Source organism: Erigeron canadensis, chromosome 6, assembly GCF_010389155.1.
Source record: "Erigeron canadensis isolate Cc75 chromosome 6, C_canadensis_v1, whole genome shotgun sequence".
Taxonomy (NCBI): Eukaryota; Viridiplantae; Streptophyta; class Magnoliopsida; order Asterales; family Asteraceae; genus Erigeron; species Erigeron canadensis.
In genome coordinates, this window is record NC_057766.1 from 2729836 (window position 1) to 2744312 (window position 14477).

General features: G+C 35.2%; 3 protein-coding genes across 4 annotated transcripts; all 3 read right to left on the bottom strand.

Annotated features, from left to right (window-relative positions):
* Positions 1-666: 666 nt before the first annotated feature.
* Positions 667-2943, bottom strand: LOC122605641 (GDSL esterase/lipase EXL3-like). Of its 2 annotated transcripts, none has more exons than XM_043778597.1 (5): positions 2615-2943; positions 2133-2266; positions 1802-2029; positions 1364-1619; positions 667-976 (listed from the first exon to the last, which is right to left on the bottom strand). In XM_043778597.1, exons 1-5 carry the CDS (start codon positions 2916-2918, stop codon positions 792-794), a joined length of 1107 nt encoding a protein of 368 aa, XP_043634532.1. In that variant the 5' UTR covers positions 2919-2943; the 3' UTR covers positions 667-791. The 2 variants fall into 2 exon arrangements, with proteins under 2 accessions (XP_043634532.1, XP_043634530.1); XM_043778595.1 differs by having other exon boundaries at positions 667-982.
* A 528-nt stretch (positions 2944-3471) lies between these two features.
* LOC122606283 (GDSL esterase/lipase EXL3-like) lies at positions 3472-6219 on the bottom strand. Its single transcript, XM_043779243.1, has 5 exons — positions 5900-6219; positions 4710-4840; positions 4348-4581; positions 4008-4263; positions 3472-3855 (listed from the first exon to the last, which is right to left on the bottom strand). The coding sequence occupies exons 1-5, from the start codon at positions 6147-6149 to the stop codon at positions 3665-3667; spliced, it is 1062 nt and encodes a 353-aa protein (XP_043635178.1). The 5' UTR covers positions 6150-6219; the 3' UTR covers positions 3472-3664.
* A 1191-nt stretch (positions 6220-7410) lies between these two features.
* LOC122606303 (GDSL esterase/lipase At5g42170-like) lies at positions 7411-12949 on the bottom strand. Its single transcript, XM_043779261.1, has 5 exons — positions 12646-12949; positions 8703-8833; positions 8340-8573; positions 7720-7975; positions 7411-7610 (listed from the first exon to the last, which is right to left on the bottom strand). Exons 1-5 carry the CDS (start codon positions 12896-12898, stop codon positions 7420-7422), a joined length of 1065 nt encoding a protein of 354 aa, XP_043635196.1. The 5' UTR covers positions 12899-12949; the 3' UTR covers positions 7411-7419.
* Positions 12950-14477: the final 1528 nt, after the last annotated feature.

The window sequence follows — 14477 nt, forward strand, 5'->3', positions numbered from 1 at the left end:
ACTTTGGGAAAAGTAGGAATAAAAAAAAGAATAAAGATAAAAAAAAAAATTCAGTTTTTCATATTGTAGTCCTACTCCTATACTATGTTGGATGGAGGGGTGCTCAAAACAGCCCCCATCTAAATATCCCGAAAAGGTTTAGATAGACGGGGACACCCTTGACCTTGTATGCCTTTTTGAAAACGCCCTCAAACCCACATGGAATAGCCCCGGGCAACCCCTAGCATAGTAAAAATGTCCTTTCCATTATCCACTTCACATGGAATAGCTCGAGGCAACATGCTATCTATTATCTACGTTACAAACAACAACTCCAGGCAACTTTCCTTGTCATAATAAAATACATTGCAGTGCTTGAATCAAAAGCCTTTATCTTTCAAAAGTTCCTTCATTAATGAGCCCATGTGTTTTGCCGGTGTGGGTACCACTTGAGCGGGTGTGGTTACTACCTGAGCTATGCTCAAACTGGTAACCTAGCTAGATAGTAGATCTAATGTAAGAAGATACAAACATAAGTGAAATCAAATCAGTTCTAAATTGATTCTAATTCCTCAGATGGCAAGCAATGAAAGACTTTGTATAGTCAAACATGGTCAAATATGAAAACATAGTCAAACATATGGTCAAACTTAAATAATAGTACTAAACTTAGAGAGCAAAAAAGGATGTCAGGGTGCCAATGCATATTGAGTTTTTAATAAGAAAATCTAAATATTCATATGATCAGATATTCTTGGATCAAACATATGATCCATTATCTTAACATTTACAAATGATCTCATCAGATACTCTTAGAACAAACTTTTCACCAACTCATGTATAACTTGGTTTACAATAATATTACACCCTTCTTGTGAGAGGTGGATACTATCCCAGAATAAGAATTTAGATTCGTCGTCACACGTTTGGCTGAGTTTGTTACATAGAAAAATCACTTCTATCTCTCCCGTTCCACAACAACCTTTGTCTGTAACTTCTAGACCTACATGAAATTTTAAATATGAAATGTGAGAGCAGATAAAATGGTGCGACGATAGATATACCAAAACACGAATGCAAATACTCATTATGCCTAGTTGATTGTTCAACTATTGACGCATATTATTCCAAAATCAAATATTAGGCTAGATGTGCTACACAAGAAAATCTTAGGATATTAAAAAAAGGGATGGCGTCGCAGCTTGTTGTCCGTTTGCCTTCTATTTCTATGTAAATTACTACTCGTATATCTTTTCAATGAAAGGTCAATTACATATAAAAATAAAAATAAAACATCATAGTTCACACTATACGCTTACAAGCTTCGATGACTATTAGAAACTTTATTTTGTAAAAATGCATCATAATTGTTTTTAGGGAATACCGTATTGATGAGGGTTGTCAAGGATGTTTATCAGCGGATAATAGAAATCAACAAAGGCAACCCTGGACTCAATAAGACTGCTCGCAAGATATTTCAGTTCTTGTTTTAGAATTACGTTGAACAATTCTGCGGCTTTATTTTCCTTTTTAGCACACATTCTAAGGGGTCCTCCAACAGAAGTTCTCATTGCTGGTAAGCAGCCGACTGGGGGTGCCCCAAGGATAGCGATTCTTCTTGCTCCCAGTTTGTATAGTTCCTTCATTGAAATTTAAGAACCCTGTAAGTAATTTACAATTTATGTTTATAAATGCTCTTCGATAGTCTTTATTTGACGAAAAACAGGCACTCGATCTTATTTATATTAAAAAAAAAAACAGGTAAAGGAGGGCATCCTGTCCCTGGGACTAAATTGTATACTAACTAACAGAGAGTCGTTACCTGTACGAAGCTGACAGCATGCTTCACCAGCATATCAGAGCGCGCAGGAATATCATATAGGCTTCTGATGATGGGAATGGCAGAGTAACTTGAGAAATCGTTAGTACTTGCCGAAACCAAAAATACACTGTTTGGAATTATATTATTGGTAGCTTCTTCCCCGGTGATATTCTTGAGCTTCTCAATGTATTGTTTGAACATGTCCAATTGAACAGATAGCGGTATAGCCTGGTGACTTATCGTCAAATGCATGGAAAAATGAAACAGATAAGAAAAAAACTGAACACAAAATATGTCATACATATATAATACAAAAGATATGTATGCATACCGATAATATTGTGCTTGTCATGGGATCATAACCAGCGCCACCAGAAGCAAAACTTACACCCGTTAAAAGATCTTTGTCTTGTATTAACGGGTCCAGATATGCTGGAAGATACTCCTTTACTTCTAGTGCCTTGACTTGAATCAAATAATTGAAATGATTAGATTGAGAACTGAAAATAAATCTAATCAACTGATACTCGAATTCACAACCTCATGGTTGATGGATCACCAAAATATGTTTTTTTATATATAAAAAAAGGCCTGTTCTGCTATTGATTTCCACTCTTTCATGTATAACCAAGTCTTTTGATCAGTCAACAAATTACAAATCCTACTTCAAAGTTTATTGAGTTGGGGTTTTTCTAAGTACAACTTATGGTCTTTTGGGTACGTTTTTGATGTTGATAGCTGAAGGCAAAAAGACGATGACATAACTATCTTCTATGTTAATAAAAAGGTCACCCAAACATAAAAGAAGGGTACCGAAAAAGTCAGCAAGTGATTTCCCATCGGTAAATCTCCCCGTGGGTATTCCACCCATAAAATCTTTTCCATATGGGGGAAAATTAGCCTTGATCAGAGTGTTGATATTGTTATTGCTCCCCTGATCCAGGTAAGAGTCTCCAAATGCTATGACTGCCGGTATACGAACGTTATCAAGTAGATTTACTGCTCCCACGTTGCAGCATAGACATATACAAGCATATAGACAAAAGAGAACATAGTGAGATTCCTTCCTGAAATAAGCATTGACAAATTTTCTACAGAAGTTTAAGATCAAAGACATAACAGAAGATAGATTTATGACATATAAGTATATGTTTGGCTATATATACATAGAGATCTCTTGGCGACTTGTTTTGGTCAACTAACACATTTTTGGCAGTATATGCATATCCCAAACTTCTCCAAATATACAAATTTGTGTTTCTTTTAAAAACCAAAACTTTATAAACAACTTAAGGTTTATTGCTGATAACACTTTTTTGTAAATTAATAAATGAATTGTCAATAAAGACCGGCTAGCTAATGTCATAAAAAAACCTTCCATATTTGCCCATGTGTATATATATAAAAAGTGTAAAGTGTTGAGTACATGTAACTCTATTTCTCCAACATTTCCACTAACTTGGTTTCCATTCTAAAATTGTGTGGTTTTAATACCAAGAATGTTATAGTGTGGATGACCGTTGGTAGAAGCTCTTGTCTTTTGGGTAGATGCCCACGGTTCTGTTTTGACCCTATTTACAAATCTTGTAAAATCAATCAAGATATATTTCGGTTATGATAATTGGATTCATTTATAAGTAAACGAAGTTTTTTTTCTTTCATAAAACGATATATTGTTACAAAGTATAACTTAGCATGCTAATGGGTTACACAGCCGATCTAACAAGCTAAAATTACATTTTTTTTACTTCTAAGAAGTAAAACAACTTCATCAAACTAGAGGGAGTTGTATCGCTTTATTCATAAGAGAAGTCTATAATTTCCACACCAAAGGTTTATCTCACCAACGAAATTCGGAATATCTTAGAACAAATTTTTCACCAAATCTGGTAGAACATGGTCGGCGTAGATGCTATATCCAATCTCTGTCAGGTGGATACTATCCCAGTATAAGAACTTAGAGTCATTGAAGCATGAAGGAATGAGCTTGTTACACAGAAAACTGTACTCTATCGTTCCAGATCCACAACAGCCTCTCTCCGTAACTTCCAAGCCTAGCGGAAAAAACAAAAGAAAAGTAGAAGAGCGTATTAAGTTGGGAAAAATGTTCGCCATGGTTGCACAATAGACAACAATTCTGCTCTAAATTTAAAACTGCAAACATAAATCAAAACCATGTATGACTATTGAATCTAATGAATACTACCGTATTGCTGAGGGTTTTTAACGATATTTATAAAAGGCGTGTACAAATCAATGAAGGCAACCCTGGACTGAGGAAGACTAGTTGAAAGTAATTGCAACTGTTGTTTTAGCATGTTGTTAAACAACTCTGCCGCTTTATTGAACTTGTCTACACAACTTCTTTGTACTCCTGCACCTATCGTTCTCCCAATTGGTGTACATCCGAGTGGTGGTGCGCCAAGGACAGCTATTTTTCTTGCTCCCAGTTTTTGTATTTCCTTCAATTAATAATATAAATGTACTAATTATCCAAAAATATGATATATGTACTAATCATCCAAAACTAACAGAAAATTCATTACCTGTACAAAGGTGACGGCTAAGTCTACCAACATATTAACATATGCAGGGACATCATAATGCAATCTTCTAGTGGAAACAGTAAAGTAATTTGAGAGAAAATCGTTGCTACTCGATGAAACAAGAAACATGCTGTTGGTAATTGTAGCATTTGCAGCTTCTTCCCCAATGTTTTTCTTGAGCCTCCCTATGTATTGTTTGAAGAAGCCCAATTGAACCGATAGTGGTATAGAAGACTAGTAGTCATACGCCAGATATATGAAAAGATAAGAATAGTGGATTCAGATAAATCTGCCCGTTTCAACGATTACATATACTGGAAAGGGACTAAACGATCTGTTAAAAGACAAGTATGAACTGATACCGTTATTATGGGTGTTAGAGGGTCATATCCAGAGCCACCAGAAGCAAAACTAACTCCAGTTTGAAGATCTTTGTCCTGTATGTGAGGGTCTAGATATGCTGGAAGATACTCCTTTACTCCAAATCTGGCGGCTGATGAATTGATGTAAAAAATGCAGTTTTGAGAGCGAAAATCATAAGAATGGTCAACATGTGTGTCTTACACTAATCGGGCTCTTTTAAAATTCTTCGTGGCTTCACATATTATCAAATCTCATGATTGATAAACACTAACTAATTTTACTATTTACTGTTTGTCATAGCGATTTGCATGCATCTTATTATTTGAGATATACATCAACATTATTAATAACTTAGGTTGCACCGAGACGGGTACGGCGAAGGGGTACGGGGACAATACGGGTACGGGAAACGGCAAAAATAATAAAAAAAAAGATACGGGGACGGCAAGGGTACGACAATAAAAAAAAATATAAAAAATAAAAAAATATATTAAAGAAAACTCAAAATAGATAGATATTGATGTAAAGTGTAAACTCAAAACATACTACATGTTCCAAAAATAATTAATTATCAACAATATATGGATGTTGTTCGTCTTCAATAGTCGATAATAATATATGGATGTGTATGATATTAATTGAGATTTGTTAGCAGTATATATACAATGTCGCATAAGTCGACATGTCGGTTATAGATTTTTATGGTCCGGTTCTAATTTGAAGGGAATACAAACTCTAAACCCTAAATGGGCTAGGAAACGTCCCCATATTCCCCCGAAACGTCCCCAGACTCCTTCTCCCGCCGTCCCCAAATTCCGATACGTCCCCATGCCGATTCCTAGCCGTCCCCGTCCCCTAAACGTCCCCGGAACGGGTACCCCGACCAATCAGGCGTCCCCGTGCATCATAGTTAATAACACTCACCTTTGAGGCTAAGCTGCATGCAAAGAAGGGTTAAACGGGTCATGGGCATTTGATACAATAGAGAGTAAATTTGTATAGTTCTCCTTTTGTTTTGTAAGCGTGTGCATATTTTTCTTTATAATAAGCTGTAATAAATTAGTCAGAATTATAGACCCTTAACTTTTTTATTCTGATTTTGTCTTTAAATGTACTTCAAATTTTTGCATGGACAATGTAGTTGGGTAAAAACTTGAAGTATCAAAAACCGAAGAAATAAAGTAGGTACCAAAAACATCAGCGAGTGTTTTCCCATTGCAGAACCTTCCTGTTGGTATACCACCTGAAAAATCTCTTCCGCAAGGGGGGAAATTAGCCTTAATCACAGATGTGAAATAGTTATTGTTCCCCTGATCCAGCACGGAGTCTCCAAACGCTATGACTGCTGACACGGCCACTTTCTTTGGTATGTTTAGGTTTCCTTTGCTACAATGTATGCAAAGAGACACGTACAAACAAAAGAAAATAACCTTCATCATAATTGAACGAAGAGTTGAGGAATAACAATAAAAAAAAGTACTGATAGGGCATTAACACAAATACACTAGAATTTTATCAACTATGTCTTCCTTATAAAGAGATGCCCTGAGAACTGTATTATGTTCATCTATCAACCGTCATTTTCTTCTTAATTATGTATTAACTCTTGGCCGACGTTCTTGTTTAGGTTGTTAATTTTGAAGATATTGTTTGATATAGACATTGTTGCCTTCAACTCTCATTTTAAGAAAACTTCACAACCTACTTTTAGCTATATCGAGGCACCTTTTAGAAAGTTCATTACGACATTTCATCAAGAAAACCAGAATTTAATGATTATTTTTGGTATGTGGTTATTTAAATGAAAGAAATCGTAAGAGGCTAATTGCTGGTTTTCATAGCAAATCAGTTGTCTAAACTTAGAAAGCAGAATATAAAGAAAACTACACTCTCTTAATTATATATAGGTGAAACTTTACTTGAAATGTATGAAAATGAAAGTACTCATGTTTTGGAAGCAGAAAATGATATGGTCAAGGAAAATTTCTTTCCAAGCATGTACAAATTGATATGAGACAAGTTACTAAAATAGACAAGTTGGCTATTTATTAAGGGGAACTGCTTACCATTTCAACCCGTAAACTTGCTTTCTTTTATGTACTAAACTTTCAAAAAATTTCGTCATACGTAGTGAACTTTTTGCTAAACGCAACTCTAAGGGTTGTAGTTAAGGTGCATTAAATAACACTTTATCCTATATCCGGAATGAATGTCCACATTACATACATAAACATAAAATACAATACCTATATTGGTATTTTACAGAGTTCATAATCTACCTTGGAACAAAGTTGGTATTTTACAGAGTTTATTTTTTTTGACAAGTGAATTTTATCTCAGACGCGTATCATGTGTGCTAATCGCACAACGAAAGGGTCCCGCATTAAACGGATCTTAAATAGTCTTTCTCACCATACCACCTTCTTTATTGGAAAATACCGTCGACAAGAACCTACCAAGGCTCAAACTCACGGAGACCTTTATTTTACAGAGTTTATTACCGAGATTTGAATCTATATACGTCACTTTTCATAACACTAAAAAATAACAGGGTTGTCTAAAGAATGTTAAATTAATAACATATTACACATTATTACATATTGTTAGGGCCTTGTTACTTTTGAAAATGCTCTCTAAGAATTTGAGGGATGTCACTGAAATGAAGTGTGCCTTCACTGTCTTCTCCATATACTAGTAATTTAGATGCTCTTAGAAAATACTTTTCATTATATCTGGTAGAATTAGATTTGTAAAGATCTCACATCCTTTCTCTGATGGGTGCAGACTGTCCCAAAAAAAGTATGCCGAGTCGTTGTGGCACAACGCGCTAAATTCATTACAAGCATAACCCATCTCCAGCAATCCAGTTCCACAACAGCCTAAGTTTGTAACTTCCAATCCTAAGTAAAACAAAAAAAAAAAACATATTGAAACCTTAGATATAAAGTTACATGAGACAATACGAATCAAAGAAATTTAAGCGTTAAGTTAAATGTTGTGAATGTATACCGTATATGTGAGGATTTTCAATGATGCTGGTTAACGGATTGTAGCAATCACAATATGTAACCCTTGCTTGTGGAAGAGTGCTAGAAAGAAGTTGAAGTTGCGGTCTTAACATGCTATTAAACAATTTTGCTGCTCTATTGAACTTCTCGACACATTTTCTGTGTTTTCCTCCAAGTAACGTCCTCTCAATTGGTACACACCCGAGTGGGACTGCGCTAAATACAACAATCCTTCTTGCTCCAAGTGCATGTATTTCCTTCAATTATCGAGACTTTTTATAAACATATGTAAGTCATAACTAATCAAATCGATCACTATAGAAATTAACATGTTTGTATGTCAAGATATTTCTTTGTAATATTGACCTAAAACCGGTAGAATAGACCAATGATCTCTTTAGTGTAGTGTTAGGAGGAGGTATCTGAGGTTCATGGTTCAAATCCAGATATTGACGTTTAATTACTAACTTGAAAAAAACTAATTACCAACAACTAACACAAAAAAAAAAAAAAGGAAGAAAAAAGATTGACCTAAAAGTATACACTTTCTATTAGCATATGTAGATAGGACTAATTAAATGTTTTTCAGAGGCACAAATATGATGAAATACAACCACTTACCTGAATAAAGCTTACGGCGAACTCTACAAGCTTATTAGCATACTCCGGGACATCATACTGTGATCGCCTAATAGGATTGGCAAAGTAGTTTGTAAGGAAATCATTGCTGCTTGCTGAAACAATATACACACTATTGGTGATTATGTTGTTGGCAGCACCTTCCCCAACTATTCTCTTGAGCTTTTCAATGTATTGTTTAAACATCTCCGCTTGAAGTGATAGTGATATAACTGACTAATTGTCATATAGAAAAAAGAATTGAAAACAATTCATCATTTAATAAACACAACACAAGTTCAACTCTTCATGAAAAGGGTACGCGTGTATGAAATAACCGAGTTGAAAACATGATTGAAGGCATACCGCTAGTGAGGCAGTTAGCGGATCATATCCAGTGCCAGCAGAAGCAAAACTTACACCGGTTATAAAATCTTTGTCTTGTATGTAACTGTCTAGATATGCTGGAAGATACTCCTTCACTCCTAATGCCTTGGCTTAAAATTTCATATTAACATTGCATTTGTTAGTCTAGATAGTAGATACATGACAAGAATGAAAACTAGATCACATCTATATCTATAATCTATATCTATAACCTCTTATAAAACATATTGGACTCCCTATTTTAGGAAATTCAGCAATCTTTTCAATATCCCCATATTGCCCCTAATTCACACATTACCTCTAATTCTATATTTCTAAGACAAACACCCTACCAAGATCTAACACACATTCACTTCTTTCTCTCCTTCCTATTTACACACGCATATGGATTCCCCCCACTGTTTTGTATTATCATCACCGTTTAACCATCGTAACGCGTGGGCACCAACCCTCGCTACATAATTATAAGGGTTCGATAAGTATGCATATTCCCCTTTCATTAAAAGGTTATAAATCTTTCGCATGATGATGAAATAAATAGAAATAACTTTTGTAGTATCGGTTCATAAAACATTGAAACTTAAATCCATGTATAACTAATACTTTGGGTCCATTTTGACCCGGCCCGTTTTCAAAATTACCCATATTGACCCGAACCCATTTAAACCCGGACCCGTTTTGATCCATCACCCATCGCGTTTCGACCTGTACATTTTGCCACCTCTAATAAAACTTAAATACATGTATAGCTAATACTTTGAATGACAAATTGAAAAGGTAAAAAGCGACTACAAGTAATGTGAGGCTCTAATACTCTACTAGTCTAGCACAATATGAAAGACGATTTAATGGAAAAAGTAATGGGCTTATGGGCTATGTGTTTTTTCTAGAATTTCTGGACAAATAAATCTAAGCTGGCCCACTAACAAATAAACTTAAGCAGTTAAGCTGACCTTTTTCTTCGAATAGGTTAGACAGAGATTTTATTAGCTAAATCAAACTTAAGTTAGCTTAAAATCAGGCAAAAAAAATTTCCCATTAACTTCTAAATAAACAATGCGTTTTTATTTACAATTACGAAGAAAAAAATGAAGGAACTATCAGCTTTTATGCTCGAAAACAATCTCACAATGGTTGCAACACTTTCTTATAAACGACAGGATATTTTTTAATATGTCCCCACCAGTGCCGCGTCTCTGAAAATGTGAAAAAATTTCGGGGCCCGGCCCAAGAATAAAGAATGGGTATCTAAGATAGTAGGTCGACGAAAATCATTCCAAGCTCAAGTTTATTAAATGTTCTTAATATAAGTGTTGGTACCTAAACAAATCTATTATGTAACCATAATTGAGAACCTATACTATTGGTGTAAATTGCTTAGTTATCTAAAACAAAGAATCGGCGTTAAAGTAGAGAATAGAAAAGCTATATTACTTAACCGATACTCTATATCTCAACAATCACACACCGTATATTTCTTTCAAATAAATCTTATCTCAATTCATAGTTCACTCTTTTAGTCCTTCATGCTTTACCCCATTGTTATTGAAACCCTGACCATCACTAAGACTCTGACATCATAGTTACTGCTATTCTTTTTACTTACTCTTTTTCTCATTCTTCCTTTTTCCTTTTGCTATTCTTTTAGTTGGGTGGTATTCTTACACACTGATTTTATGAATGAAACTTGCAATAAACTTTTAGGAATTAATTATGGGCCCTTGGAGGGAGTGGGCCCGGCCCAAATGCACCTCTTGCACCCCTCCAAAGCCGGCCTTGGTCCCCACGTAATTATTAAAAAACCAAAACCTTAAAAAATTATAAATTATAAATAAAAGCATTCAATAGTCATCAACTAAGCCTCGAAGTTGTGGTTTAAAACGATTAACTATTTTTATTCTAAGGAACAACTAATATGATGTCGGGTATTCCAAAACGATTAACTATTTTTTTCTAAGGACCAACCAATATACACACCAGATGAAAAAAGCCCCTATTCCAATTAATTCCAGGTTCTGGGGAAAAACCACTAACTCGTCTGGCCATTGGCAAGACTAGGGATGAGCATATGACCCGGAAAGTCGAAGCCCGAACCAAGCCCGCCCGAACCCAGACCGACCCGGACTGCCCGATACCCATATGGTCCGGTCCTTGGGTCTGGATTTCCTGCACTTTTGGGTTTCGGTTCGGTTCGGTCTATAATCCGAAAAAAACGGGCCAAATCCGAAAGACTCGAATGAAGTATTTATAGAGACTGTAATATGTATCTATTCGAATTATATAGCGTCTGTAATATGTATATAGTGTGTAATATGTATCTGTAAATAAATAAAAGAGAAAAATGAAGGAAAAAAAGAAAGAAGGAAAATAGGAGATAATAAAAGTATGGAATAAAAAAAGTGTATTATAGAAGAATGAGCTACTAATATTTTGGTGTTCTATAAACTCAAAAGTGAAAAGTACATGCAATAGCCATTTAAATTATATATGGGTTGACATCCTGAATCTAATGTCTATCTTTCAAATAAAAAACCTAAAATATCCCTACAATAATCAAAAGAAATGATCTACTCAAAAACCCTTTTTAGTAGTTTCCCCAAACTAGAGTACAAGACTACTGCCAATTGCTAGTTCTTAATTAATATATTTATATACATGTACATTTATACAACTATGTCATCAAAAACAAGAAACCATACTCCTAATAAAACACTCTACACCCCCATTTTCTAAACACAAAAAAACCGATTAAGGCTCCAACAAAATACAATGAGGATTACGACATGAAATCTCTTTATTCATAAATACTTTATGTATATAGAAGTATATCGTATGATTTGTATCTGTTCGAACTAAAAAAAAGCCTATGAAAAAACCCATCCTAAGCCCAACAGGATTTCAAGCCTAGCAACTTTTCGGGCCATGCATTAAAACCCGACCCCGACCCGGTGTAACCCGAAACCAAACACGACCGCCCGAGAGGGTAACGGGACAGGCATCGGCTTTAATTTTCTTGCCAAATCGGGTTTCGGGCCTAGTCGATCCGCGTTTTGGCCCATACTTATGCCTAGGCAAGACAATGAATTAATGTTAAAATACAATTCAACGTTAAATTTGAAATGGATCTCCTCAAACCAAACCTTCATTGGTTGACTCTCATGTCTAAGGATGAGCAAGAGACCCGGAAACTCGTGGCCGACCCGAACCGACCCCCCCAAGTCCTAACAAGCCGGGTCACGGGTCACCTTTTTTGTGCATTCACGGGTCATGGGTTGGACGGGTCGGGCCAGGCTAGGTGAAGCCAAATACCAAAAAAATGTAAAGGAAACCCATGACCCGCCCGAACCATCCCGACCTGAACGAACTTGGACCATCACGGGCCGGGTCACGGTTCCATTTTTCATGCTTTTGCGGGTCATCACGGGTCGGGCCAGGTTTTGACCCGTGCACATCCCTACCTATGTCAATTTTTTTATGAAAGAATCGGTAAAAAGAATAAGTTTTATTTTAAAAAAATCGACATAATTAAATTCGTATTAACAAGTGCCTTTTGGCACAAGTTACAAAAAACCAAATATATCAACACCATAAAGGTCAATTGGGCTTAACTCAATTGACATGTAGACCAATGATAGTAGACCATGTCTCTTGGAGACCAGAGTTGATCGTTGAGACAAACGAGTTTTACTAATAATTTTTTTTATGCGGCTACCGGTAGATCGATTGTTGGGTCTTCCCCCATATGAAGTAATTTGGGGCGATTAAGAGCTCTCTGCGCGGTTAGCTTGGCCAGCTAAGCGGTGAGGTGGGTTGATGACCTTTTGCCAATGAATCACTTTTTACGGAATACCCGGACGATTATATTAGCTAGTTGTTTAAAAACCAAATTTGCATCTATAACGAAAAGAAAAGCAACGTTTACCTATAAAATCGCCAAGTATTTTTCCGTTGTTAAATCTCCCGGTTGGTTCTCCACCAAGAAAATCCTTTCCATATGGGGGAAAATTAGCCTTGGTAAAAGTGTTGAGATAGTTATTATTCCCCGGATCCATTATAGAGTCTCCAAATGCTATGATTGCTGGCACAAATGCATTTCTTGGTAGTAGATTGGTTGTTGTTCCTTTGTTGTAAGGTAAGTACATAGAAGCATATAGACAAAAGAAAATGACCTTCATAGATTAAAAAAGGAATGAAAAGCAGCAAAATATACATGAACAAAATTTTGATCATGAATATAAGATGAGTTTAATTTAGTTGATTTAACTTACGAGCTAGATGTTTTAATTACTACATTCATTCTGTTATAAAGAGATTAGCAATGAACTTGTTTCTTTCACGTACATTGTTTGTTTGTATCATTTGTCATGTTCTCATTAATTTCGTGTAAGTTCAATATATTTGTAGTTGCGGATTTATTGTCTTTGTACAAAAAATAAAACACAAACTTTTAATGATATATTATTCAATAATCACCGAGTCATTCACAAGGTTGCTCCAAGTTATTCAAAATACTTGCTAAACTTTTCAAGTGTTAATGTCACTATAAGTCTAATGCAATGTTTTTTTTTATAGATAATGTAACACTTTTTGTTAGATAATGCAACATTAAAGTGTTGTTTTTTTATGTCGCATTAAATATACATTCTTTTAGTAGTGTCACCAACACTATGGTAATCTTCGTCATCGCTATTAACACCACCATCGTATCACAACCTCATTTTCTTCTATCTTTTCTGTCTTTATATTCTTCATCGTCGATTATCCTTATCATTTAGTTATTCTAAATAAATATAAACTAAAACTATAAGCAAAATATGAAAAACCTTAATCAAAGAGGTTGAAAAAGGCATAAAAAGATAACAAAGGATAATGGAGGATCACTAGAAGGGCAATTTGAAAAATCCTTTGGAGGGCTTAGGGTTTGGAAGAGTTTTTGTTTGGGGAAGAATGTGTATTGCACGTGCCTTTTAATTACACCTTTTTAGATAAAAATGAAAAAAACAAACATTCCTCCTTGGAAAACACACACAGAGAAATTTCATCACAATTTTGATGTACACACAAAATGAAGAAAAATTTACATTGAGAGTGTTGCATATTCTCATGTTCCATTTCCTCAGTCTGGCCAAGCAAAGAAAATGATGCTATTTCTAATTGTCTTCACTCGTTATCCCAATCAAACACACCTAAGATACTATATAGGCGGATATGTATCGAAGATGAACCTTTAATCAAAAGGACATTAAATCAATCGCAAGTGCCTTGTACATGAGACCAAATCTGTCATTTTGAACCTAAAAGATTAAAATTGAAATAAGTTATGTACTTATGTGATGTGCAAGTCAAATTTTATTCATAATGGTCAATATTTGATGTAAGTTGCGTATATATGTACTTAATTGTATGTATATACTAGCAAGGTACCCATGCAATGCGGCGAAACGATGGTGGTGGCGGTCAATGTAGAAGGTGAGTGGCGACTGGCGAGACTAAATTTTACACTTTATAAATAACACATGATTTAAATTTATGTGAGTCGAGCGCAATCCATGTTGGTCATTATGCGCTTAGGCGTATTGCATATACTGGAGGTTAGAGAAAAACTATGGGTAAAATGAAATATATATTGAAATGAAAATGTCTACACACGGACATAGTTCACATTACAAATGTATATTTATATTCATTTATGAAACTTTACAAACCACACAATTAACCCCTAAATACAACTATTTGTTAAACAATCACATAAAT